The 12134-nt window shown below is 37.9% G+C and overlaps 1 protein-coding gene across 1 annotated transcript in view; it reads left to right on the plus strand.

The window, feature by feature from the left end:
* IQCJ (IQ motif containing J) overlaps positions 1 to 12134 on the plus strand; it is a 189302-nt gene that overhangs the window by 147157 nt on the left and 30011 nt on the right. The window contains exons 2-3 of the mRNA XM_073628901.1: positions 1971 to 2035; positions 9324 to 9404. Of these exons, the coding sequence (XP_073485002.1) occupies positions 1971 to 2035; positions 9324 to 9404 (146 nt within the window). The remainder of the gene's footprint in view (positions 1 to 1970; positions 2036 to 9323; positions 9405 to 12134) is intronic.

Here is a 12134-nt window from a genome sequence, read left to right on the forward strand (position 1 = left end):
GAAATCAATAGATCTCTATCAATTAACCAGGATAACTACTCCTGGCAAGTACATTTGTGAGGAGATCCCTGCCTAAACTACAGGGTGCTACAAATATATTTGTGGTTTACTACCTACTGTAAAGGGATAAGGAGAAATGTGGAAAATAATAATGATGATCAAATAAAAAATAGCACTCTCATCTGAAGTTATTTCAGACATTGATATTAAAGTCAAGGTGAGATCATCAAAATATAAAACTGAAGACATTTTGTGTAGTACAGTTCACATTTTGCCTCAAAGCTCAGGATTGTTCAGCTACACCTCTGTCCTTCTTGACACCCTAGTTATGTCATGCCATTCTCCAAACGTATCTTGCACAAGCAAAAAGAGAATTCACAACTATTCATTTTCATTGCAAAAAAAGTATGATTTAGCATTCCCACTGACGGATCGAAGAAAGGATATTTCCGACACATGCCCTTTATATAGCTTGGGGTGGAGGATTGTATTGCACCACAAAGATTTTAGCATAATTAATCTGTCCCTGCCACTTCCTAGAGTACATTCTTTTTGATAAGATTCTCACGTTGGGGTTTATTTACTCAAGGCAAATAGGCTGTTCACTTTGCAAGGGAAGTTGCATAGTGCAAGATAATGAGGTAAAGCTCTGCTGATTCCCATCATCCAATCAAGTGCAATCAAAAATGCTGTTTTTTTTTTAATTCTTATTTGCATTGCACATGATTGAGTATTCTTTCCAGACAAGAATGTAACCACATTTACCAAACTCTGGGGAAAATTCTATCACACTGTTCACCTTCTTTACAAATGAACCGCTTGTTGCCTTTAGTAAAGAACCCCCTTGTCTTCTGACAAGGGGGGAGAGGACCTGATAGTAAGCCAGGAACACATTATGCAAAGTTTTAAAATTACCATGGTGCTTTTTGGGGGAGTCAAGAGATAAAGTGGAATTGTAAAAATTTTGAAGGTTAAATGTATGGAAAGAGCACATTTCTTGTTTAAGCAGTATTCTTGGTACAAATTCAATATTTTTCAGACTTCGTTTCATTAAAACTGTTATGTTTGAAAGATATTCAGGCTCTAGGCATTCTAGGAGTTCATGAAGGCATCATTTATCTTTTTCTGTCTGCCAGTCATATTCCATTGTCACTCAGATGTTCCGAGGGGACACAGGATATCTTGATGTATGCAGACATTTTAATATGAAAAGAATAATTTGAATGGTGCTAGGAAAATCCACTTGTCAAGTGACTCTGTGTTTTGAATCTTGCCCTAGCTCATTACTGAAGCACAAATGGATTAGCCATAGAGAACAAACGTAAGGGGAGAGAGGTTAAAGGACAATTATAGAAACATTGTTTTAAATAAGTCTATGGGGTAGATTTACTAAGGCTGGTGCACTCAGAATCTGGTGCAGCTGTGCATGACAGCCAATCGGCATCTAACCTCAGCTTGTTCAATTAAGCTTTGGCAATAAAACCTGGCAGCTGATTGGTTTCTATGCAGAAGTGAGCCTGATTTTGCACTCTCCAGATTTAGTAAATAAACCCCTATCTGTCATATTTCTTTGAATAAGACCAGAAACTAAAAGTATTTGGATATATGTGGGGTAGTTCATTAATTCTGTTCTGGAAGTAAAAGGGTTACTGAGAAAAAAAAATCAAGGCAGCAAATGAACTATTGACAAGGTTAATGCCATGAAATAATCAACACTGATATTTATCATTGTGTGCATGACTGTCTATCCTTACCTGTCATTTACCTGCCTTCCAGTTCTCACCTTCATGTATTCCACACACTGCATTGTTTATGCATAAAATGTATATATTATAGATTTAGATCTGTAAAATAAAGGTCATGGTTTCTGCTCAATTCTGAAAAGCCAAAGGAATGTGTTAGGGTGAATACACAAAATGCTAATGAGGTTCAAACCTACTCTTGACATCTATTTTATTGTCCTTTTACAGGAAGAAGTCGGAAGGCTTCAACATTCATTTGAACAAATCCATGATGGGGCCTGCTTGCTTGCAAGGTAAAAATACTTCCTGTTGCAAAAAAATACAAAAAAAAAATTACATTAACCACTTCACCTCCGGAAGATGCACCCCCCTTCCTGACCAGGCCATTTTTTGCGATACAGCACTGCGTTACCTTAATTGCGCGGTCGTGCAATGCTATACCCAAACAAAATTTATGCTCTTTTTTTGCCCCACAAATAGAGCTTTCTTTTGGTGGTATTTGATCACATATGCGGTTTTTATTTTCTGTGCGAAAAAAAAAATATTTTCAAATTTCTTCATTAATTTAGGTCAATACAGTGAAGGAAAAAAGTATTTCATCCCCTGCTGATTTTGTACATTTGCCCACTGAAAAAATGATCAGTCTATAATTTTAATGGTAGGTTTATTTTAACAGTGAGAGACAGAATAAGAAAAATCCAGAAAAGTTATACCGTAAATTGATTTGCATTTTAACGAGTGCAATAAGTATTTGACCCCTTCACAAAACATGACTTAGTAATTGGAGGCAAAGCCCTTGTTGGCAATCACAGAGGTCAGATGTTTCTTGTAAATGGCCACCAGGTTTGCACACATTTGAGGTGGGATTTTGTCCCACTCCTTTTTGCAGATTCTCTCCAAGTCATGAAAGAGTAACTTCAGTTTTGTTGAGAAAAAAACATTCCCCTCTGGGTGATCTCTGTACATTGCAAGGATAACAACTTTTGTTGCAGATTCCTACCTTTTGTTATTCTGAAGAAATCCCTGTATGTTCCTCTGAGCCTCAGTGATGAGTGGGTCTAATGGGAGTGGTTTCATAAATATCTATCGGGTCTATTAGGTGTTCACTTGCAGTGCTCTAATGATGAAATCTGCTGGGCCTGCATCCCTTTAGATATGTTCCTACTGGGAGTGTCTCACCAAAAATGACATTTTTGTTGCAGGGGATGCCTGAAATCTGACTTGTATCTTAGACAGACTTCTGGGAAAATTGGTGAGCCAATTACACAAGCAGGAAATTATGTTTCTGGGGGTGGTCAGTACACACTCTGTGTACAGAACAGCTACAGGTAGCCATATTGCAATGCATTTTCAGAAAATTACAGTGGCTGCAGATTGAAAAGAAAAGATAATTTTTAATAACATTCAATTGCAATATGACTTGTGTCGCAATTGTATACGCTATATTATTTTTTCTTTATTTGCTATTTTTTTCCACAAGAAAATGGAGTTATGCTTTAAGGTTTCAAGGCTGACTTTTGGTACCTCGAACCTTCAGCTCTCTCCACATATTTTTTATAAGATTAAGGTCTAGAGACTGGCTAGGCCACTCCGGGACCTTAATGTTCTTCTTCTTGAGCCACTTTTTTGTTGCCTTGGTCGTGTGTTTTGGGTCATTGTTCTGCTGGAATACCCATCCACGACCCATTTTTAATGCCCTGGCTGAGGGAAGGAGGTTCTCACCCAATATTTGACGGCACATGGCCCCGTCCATCGTCCCTTTGATGCAGTAAAGTTGTCCTGTCCCCAGAAAAACACCCCCAAAGCATAACGTCCACTTTCATGTTTGACGATGGGGATGGTGTTCTTGGGGCCATAGGCAGCATTCCTCCTCCTTCAAACATGGCGAGTGGAGTTGATGCCAAAGAGCTCGATTTTGGTCTCATCTGACCACATAATTTTCACCCAGTTATCCTCTGAATCATTCAGATGTTCATTAGCAAACTTCAGACGGGCCTGCACATGTGCTTTCTTGAGCAGGGGGACCTTGCAGGCGGTGCAGGATTTCAGTCCGTAGTGTGTTACTAATTGTTTTCTTGGTGACTATGGTCCCAGCTGCCTTCAGATTATTGACAAGATTCTCCCGTGTAGTTCTGGGCTGATTCCTCACATTCTCTTGATCATTGAAACTCCACGAGTTGAGATCTTGCATGGAGCCCCAGACTGAGGGAGATTGATAGTTATTTTTTGTTTCTTCCATTTGCGAATAATGACACCAACTGTTGTCACCCTCTCACCAAGCTGCTTGTCGATGGTCTTGTAGCCCATTCCAGCCTTGTGTAGATCTACAATCTTGTCCCTGACATCCTTGGACAGCTCTTTGGTCTTGGCCATGGTGGAGAGATTGGAATCTGATTGATTGCTTCCATGGACAGGTGTCTTTTATACAGTTAACAAACTTAGATTAGGAGCACCCTCCTTTAAGAGAGTGTTCCTAATCTCAGCTTATTACATGTATAGAAGTCAATTGGGAGCCAGAAATCTTGCTGACTGATATCCCTATAAAATATTAAATACTTATTTTACTCATTAAAATGCAAATCAATTTATAACTTTTTTGAAATGCGTTTTTCTGGACATTTTTGTTGTTATCTTTCACTGTTAAAATAAACCTACAATTAAAATTATAGACTGATCATTTCTTTGTCAGTGGGCAAACTTACAAAATCAGCAGGGGATCAAATACTTTTTTCCCTCACTGATTGTATTCTGCTACATATTTTTTGGTAAAAAAAATCCCAATAAGCCTATATTGATTGGTTTGCGCAAAAGTTATAGTGTCTACAAACGATGGCATATATTTATGGAATTTTTATTTATTTATTATTTTTTTACTAGTAATGGCGGCGATCAGCGACTTATAGCGGGACTTCGATATTGCTGTGGACAGATCGGACACCTAACTGACACTTCTGACACTTTTTGGGGACCAGTGACATTATTACAGTGATCAGTGCTAAAAATATGCACTGTCACTGTACTAATGACACTGGCAGGGAAGGAGTTAACATCAGGGGCAATCAAAGGGTTAAATGTGTGCCTAGCTGGTAATTCAGTGTAGTGGGGGAGGTGCTTTTACTAGTGGAAGGCATCGATTAGTGTTCCTGCTTTACTGGAACACAGGATCCATACCTTCTGTACTGACAAAATGGCATTCTGCCTTGTTTACCAGACTGCCGTTCTGCCTGTGTATCAAACGATCAGCAGGTGCCGGCGGACATCAGGTAAAATCACAGTGGGAGCGCGCCGCTGGCAGCAAATTTTTTTCGGAATTCGTTTAGTTTACTTATGTTTGGTTTATTCATTTTCAAACTAATTCCAAAATTTTGGAGCGATTACCATTCGATGCAGTTGAAAATGTATCAAGTGATCCAAATTCTGCACAAAGAATAGAAAAAAAGGCATGTGGTCCCCCAAAATCCATACCAGACCCTTAGAGAAGCATGCAGCCTAGCAGGTCAGGAAAGGGGGTGGCGAGTGAGCACCCCCCTCCTGAACCATACCAGGCCACATGCCCTCAACATGGGGGTGCTTTGGGGCAGAGGGGCTTCCATGTTGATGGAGACAAGGACCTCTTCAACACAACCCTGGGCGATGGTTGTGGTGGTTTGCAGGTGGGGGGCCTTATGAGAACCTGGAAGTTCCCTCTAACAAGGGGGCCCCCAGATCTTGCCCCCCCCCCCCCATGTGAACACTGTACTCCTAATCATTCACCAATAAGTGTCAAAAATAAATAAAAACAAAGAGACTATTTTTTTTTTTTAATGATTGTCAAAATCCCCGAAGTTATTCCAGTATCAATCACAATAAACGCCACTGCCGCTATTGACCTAAAAACAAAAAACAAAAAAAAGATCTGCATTTTTCGCTTGCCTCCTAGCATTTGACACATTGGGTTCCCACCTACGGTAAATAAACAAATAGGTATGGTCACAGGAGACAGAGGGTGGTCCTGTCCCTTTGTTTATTTACTGTCACTAGGCACCCGATGACTGACAACTCCAGTACCCAGTGCATACAGTAAATAAACAAGGGCCGGAGTCACCAGTCAACTGGTGAACACGCCTCTTTGTTTAATTACAGTCAGTGGGAACCTGACATTTCAGACGCTGGGAGGCAAGCAAGGTGTGCGGACTTGGGGTTTTTTTTCAGGTCAGCGGTGGTGTTCATCGTGATTGACGCTGGATATACTTTGGGGGACATTGTTTTTAGATTTTTTTTTAAATAAAGGACTTGTCAAAAATGGTCTCTGTTTTTATTTATTTTTGACATATTTTTGATAAATGAGTAGGGGTACAGTGCACCCCATATTCATTCACATGAGGGGGGGACAGGATCTGGGGGATGCATCTGAATTTCCAAATAAGGAAAATTTTGTCCCAATTTCAATGGAAGGAAACGAACTGCATATGGCATGATCACCAGCTGAAAATAAAGGAAAGAAAGCCCAAAATAATAAAACGAATCCAGCCACCACATCTAGGTTGTTTTCCTTTTTTTTCAGGCTGGGGGAGGTAATATTGCTTTGAAGCATGACAAAACATACTGTACCTTTTCATGCAGGAATGTGATCATTTTAACCACCAGCTGCCCAAGCCAATTCTGACAGCAAAAGCACGGGAGAAAGAAATGTTGTTAGTTGCAATTTTTTATGTGACATGATAGTCATTCAACAGTTTTTCAAATGCAATTTTTTTAGAAAAAAATAAACTGTAATTAATTTGAGTGCATGCAAACACAGTATAATACCAATTTTTTAGTAAAAAAAATATAAAAGATGAGGCTACACTGAGTAAATAGATACCTAGTGTGTCGTCCTTTAAAATTGTGTACGCCTATGGAATGGCAACAAACTACAGTATTTAAAAACTCTAAAGGCCACGCTTTAAAAGCCTTTACAGGTTACCAGTTAAGAGTTACACAGGAGGTTTGGTGCTAGAATTATTGCTCTTTCTCTGACGTTTGCGATGATACCTTACATGTGTGGTGCTATCACCGTTTACATATGTGTGCAGGATCGACGTATGCGTTCGCCTTCACATATAAGCACAGGGGGCGGGGGAGCGTTACATTTTTTATTTTTTTATTTTATTAACACTTTCTCTTTATTTATTTATTTTTTATTAACTTTATTGCTATCACAAGGGATGAACAACATCCCTTGTAATTGTGCAGGCGATGACAGGTCCTTTTTTTTTTTTTTTAAATTCTCTTTATTGACTTTTAATAGATTTACAAAAACAGAGCCTTGGGGCATTCCCCGGCTCAAAAAGTACCACGTAAATCGGTACCTAACAACAGGTTATCTGCCTAAAACAATGCTGCTAATGACAGAAAAACAGAACAAAAAAAAGAGAAAAAAAATAGATATCACTGCTCAGCCACTCCATTCGGACATATTATGAAAGGAGAATGTGCAACTCGTCTTCAATAGAGGTGAGGTTTCCCAAGAGGGAACTCTGGTACTAGGCCTAGGGTACTAAGATTTCAACTATAGGGGTGTCATGAGGGTCTTAGCAAGTGTTAGCACAGAAGGAGAAGTCAATGGGTGTCAGATATATTGTCTACTCTTGAGCGGCATTAGTAGAGGCAAAGTCAAGCCATAATTTCCACACTTTGTCAAATTTAGCAGTACACCCACGGGAGTGATATGTGGCTTTATATAAAGCTATTGTAGAATTGACCAGGCCTTTCCAAGAGTTCAGAGAGGGCGCATCTGATTGTTTCCATTTTAGTAATATTGCTTTACTGGCATAAAAGAGCAGAAGTCCTATGAGGGTCGTAGTTGCTGTGTGGTGCGCTAAAGAGCCCACCAGGCCCAGCAAGCAGACTGGTACAGTCAGCGGGATAGGGATTGTTAACAACGAGGCTATAAATTGCGTCACCTCTACCCAGAAAGAGTGCACTTTGGGACAGGACCACAACATATGACAGAAACCGGCCTCTAGGCTACCACATTTCCAACAGCTAGGATAGGCCCCAGGATAAATTTTGTTTAGCCGTTGTGGCATTAAATACACCCTGTGTAGAATCCTGAATTGTATTAAGTGGTCCTTAACTGCCACTAATTGGAGAAAAGGGTATTCCCACATATCCTCCCAATCCTCTGTGTCTAATTCAGGAAAGTCCACCCTCCATTTAGCCTGGAGAGTTTCAAGCCAAAAATGCATTGATGGTAGTAGTGCCTTATATATGGTGGATAGGGGTTTTACCAGCTCATCATTCCGGAGGAGGGATTCTAGAGTGGAGTGAAGGAGTGATAGTGGTTGAGAATCAAATTGGGAAGAGAAGGCATGTCTAAGCTGTAAATATCTAAAGAAGTAACAGTTGGGTAAGTCATGGTTTTGTTTGAGAGTGTTAAAGGGAAGGATAGCCCCATCTTTACATGTATGGTCAAGAATCTTAATACCCCTTGTTGCCCATAAGCTCGGATCAGGTATAGTGTGGAACTCTGCGAGGAGTGGATTGAGCCATAAGGGGGTATCCGGGGACCATCTGTTTGGTTCTGTTTTATGTTTACAAACTTGTGATTGCCACACCTTTATCACTGATGTCATAGAGTGTGTGAGAGTCACAGGTGCTCTGGGACCTCTGTATAGTGCATTTCTCAATGATTCAAAGGACCCCAGCGATGCTGCCTCCAGCACCACCGAGGCGTTTGTATCATCAGAGATCACCCAATTATGTGCATGGACAAGTAGGGCTGCAAAGAAATATTTTTGGAGGTCTGGACAGGCCAGGCCCCCCTCCGTCCAGGGTCTACGGAGGATAGACTTGCTAAACCTGGGGGCTCTAGACTTCCATAGGAATGAAGAGAGGATGGCATCTAATTGTGTAAAGAATTTTTTGGGTATCCATACTGGAGCGTGCCTGATGATGTATAGAAAAATAGGAAGGCACTTAATTTTGAATAGGTTTATTCTGCCTATAAGAGATAGGGGCAAATTATCCCAAGCTCTTAGTTTGGATTCAAGGTTTGATAAAAGGGGAGTGAGGTTCAAGGTAATAAAATCTGTCACCTTGGGGGTGATGTTGATCGACAGGTCCTTTTTATGGAGAGATTTGGGATCTGTTAGATCCCATACCTCTCCTTTGCCCTCAAAAGCATCTGATCTTACTTACTTTAAGTCAAAGCACCATATCTGCCCACGTATAGCTACTTTTAGACATGTGCCTGTGTGTGGTAACCAGATTTTTTATTTATGTTCCATTACTTGTTGTTAGAATATTATTTTACAAGAATTTTATATTAAAATTGTCCAATTTACTCAATAAGCTAGTGCTTGTTCTTGTTTTGGTTAAATATATAATGTTGAAATATAAACTATTAATTTAAATTGCATTTCTATCATAAATCACAATGGTATTTGGGACTAACATATGGCTGGCAAACATGAAAGCAGATTATAATGTCTGGAGGCAAAACTGTTCAAAGTAAAGGCATTTAATGGTTTTCTTCTTTCAGTGGCTTATTAGCATATTTAATATACTGCCATGTGTATATGACTTTAATAAAAATGTTTTTATATACATTTTTTACAGCCACCAAGATGACATGGATGTAGATAATAATAGTATGAAATGTATGGGCTGTCAACAGCCACTGGAATCGAAAGTAAAAATGTAAGTGAAAAATCTTTAATATAAAAATTAGTTTGAATAAAAATATTTTTAGAATAGTATGGTTATGTTATGTGCTTCTGAATTTCCATGATTTCATATGACAATCTTCTGTGATAAGTGTAACTTAAATCAGTGTAGCAGGAACAGGGATGAGAGGTGTGATTTCAGCAAATGAAATTTGCAATTCAGGTATATTGTATCTTTACTGACACATCTTCTATCATGGTATTATGTCCAAATCAGTCATGTGGTACAGGTTACAATGGATAAGCAGAATGATGTTGGTGAAAATCATTTTGTCCCAAATATACTAATTTTGCCTTGGGTGAAATATTGGTGAAGAGGAAAATGAGCTACATTTTTATCCTTATTTAAAATGTTTTGGGGGGGAGGGGGGTATTTAGGGTAGTTTAGTTTGTTTAATTTAGTGTTCTTTGTCTTCAGCTTTTTTTGTCTTTTTATGTGTTTATTCATAATTTTTGTACTGTTATAATTTTTTTTTTTAATATTTCCATTTTTTCACTGTCTTAATTTTTTGAGCATAAAAGTAAAATAATGAGCAAAATGGGGGTCCATTTATAGCACAAAAGCCGATCCAGAATAGTTGAATTGAGATTTTGTAACCCTCATGAGCCATGTAATTTAACTTTAAAATCTACAAAAAAATCTATTCATTTTGCCTTCCACATCGACTACAACAAATTTTGTCAAAATGGGGAGTTAAACTTAAAATATTGCTCATCCCTAGACATACATTTCAACAAATTATAAGCATAAGAAATTGTATTTAGAATGTTTACATTCTATATCATTGTATGTGACATCAACCTTCACTAGTTAAAGGACCGGAAGGAAATGCCCCCTTAATGACCAGGCCATTTTTTGTGATATGGCATTGCGTCGCTTTAACTGACAATTGCGCGGTCGTGCGACACTGTACCAAAACAAAATATATGTCATTTATTTCCCAGAAATAGAATTTTCTTTTGGTGGTATTTGATCACCTCTGTGTGTTTTTTTTTTTTTTTTTTTGCACTATGAACAAAAAAAGACCGCCAATTTTGAAAAAAACACAATATTTTTTACTTTTTTTATATAATCTTTATTTGACACATTGTTCAATTTCTACACATCAAATACACGTAATGTGATAATTAGATATATCATATTACAAACAGTACATACATTATCCAATTTATATCCCAAAAGTTCTGTCAATAGTTATATTAAACCACATTAACACAACATTCAACCATATGCACATTCTCACCAAAAAAAAAAAAAAAACCCTCAAAAGAATATTAAAAGGCTCCACCATATTACTCTACGTATAGTTTGATAAATTTGCTGAGGTTCTAAACTCCTCCCGTTTTTGCCATGTTTCCTGAATTTGATCCCTAAGTCCCACTTATGTCCCTATCATCTACTCCACTGACTGCATCTCGCTCATTTTACACACCCACTCCCCTATTGAGGGAGACACTGTTTTTCTCCAGTTTCGAGCTATAACGGTTCGAGCCGCTATCAGTATATGTCTTAAGATGTCTCTTTTAATAGCTTTCATAGATCCAGGGAACATTGATAACACTGATACCAATATATCGGGTTGTATTTTTTGTCCCATAATAAATTGGTATATGCCATAAATTTTTAACCAAAATCGCTGAACCCCCGTGTAACAAGGGGTTAAATTCTGTGTTACATTTATTCATAGATTAATTTATATATTTACCCTTTTAGATATGTGGTCAGTAAATGCAATGATTAAAACACACAAAACAAAGAATGTAATAAAAGAGATTTACTTAGCTTCGATTAAAGATGTATTACAGATGTTACAATACAGGATAAATTCAGCATTCAATCCAGGGAACCCCTCAACTTCTGAATTTTCAGATAGTTCTGGAAGCCGACAGCCTGTTCAAGATCTGGGACCACTAACGTACCTTCACGAAGTTCACCGGCCTGCTCTATTGTCTGACCTTTTAAAGGCTAGATGGAAGGCGCGAAAAAGCTGGTTTTATCTGGTACTAACAAAGCCTATCCCAAGACAATGTGACCATCTGTGAATGACCGTCTGTGAGCTCAGAAACATACATTATACATATATAGAAATATATATATATATATGTAATCACCTTAAAACTATTACTAAGTTTCTTGTAATTCAATAACTAAAGTTATATATATATATATATATATATATATATATATATATATATATATATATATATATATATATATATATATATATACCCATACTACACCCCGAACAATGATACCATATGTGAGACATTGTGCCTGTTGCATTTTGACATCTCCAACATACCTCTGTATTTATCCTATGCATATCTACTGGACATCTATACCATCTTGCGAGAATTTTATACTTTCTTTCCTGATGTCTACTCGATAGAGATAACTTATGTGTTAATAGAAATGTTTTTTCTCACTTTTTTCTGGGTATAGTTATCCCCAATTCTTCTTCACATTTATTTAAGTATGTCAATTCTTTTTTCTTAGTATATGAGTTCAAACTTTTATATAATATAGATAAAACATGAGCCGGTTTGTGTTCTTGCAGTAATAATTTTTCTAATTCTGTTAATGGTCTATCTAATAAATTTTTTTTTGTCACAGACAGAGTATAAGTATGAAGTTGTTGGTACTGCATCCATTTAGTCTTATTATCCAGGCCCAAAGCCTCCATTGAAGGAAGCCTATTCTCCA

The sequence above is a fragment of the Aquarana catesbeiana genome, linkage group LG04, assembly GCF_042186555.1.
Source record: "Aquarana catesbeiana isolate 2022-GZ linkage group LG04, ASM4218655v1, whole genome shotgun sequence".
Lineage (NCBI taxonomy): Eukaryota > Metazoa > Chordata > Amphibia > Anura > Ranidae > Aquarana > Aquarana catesbeiana.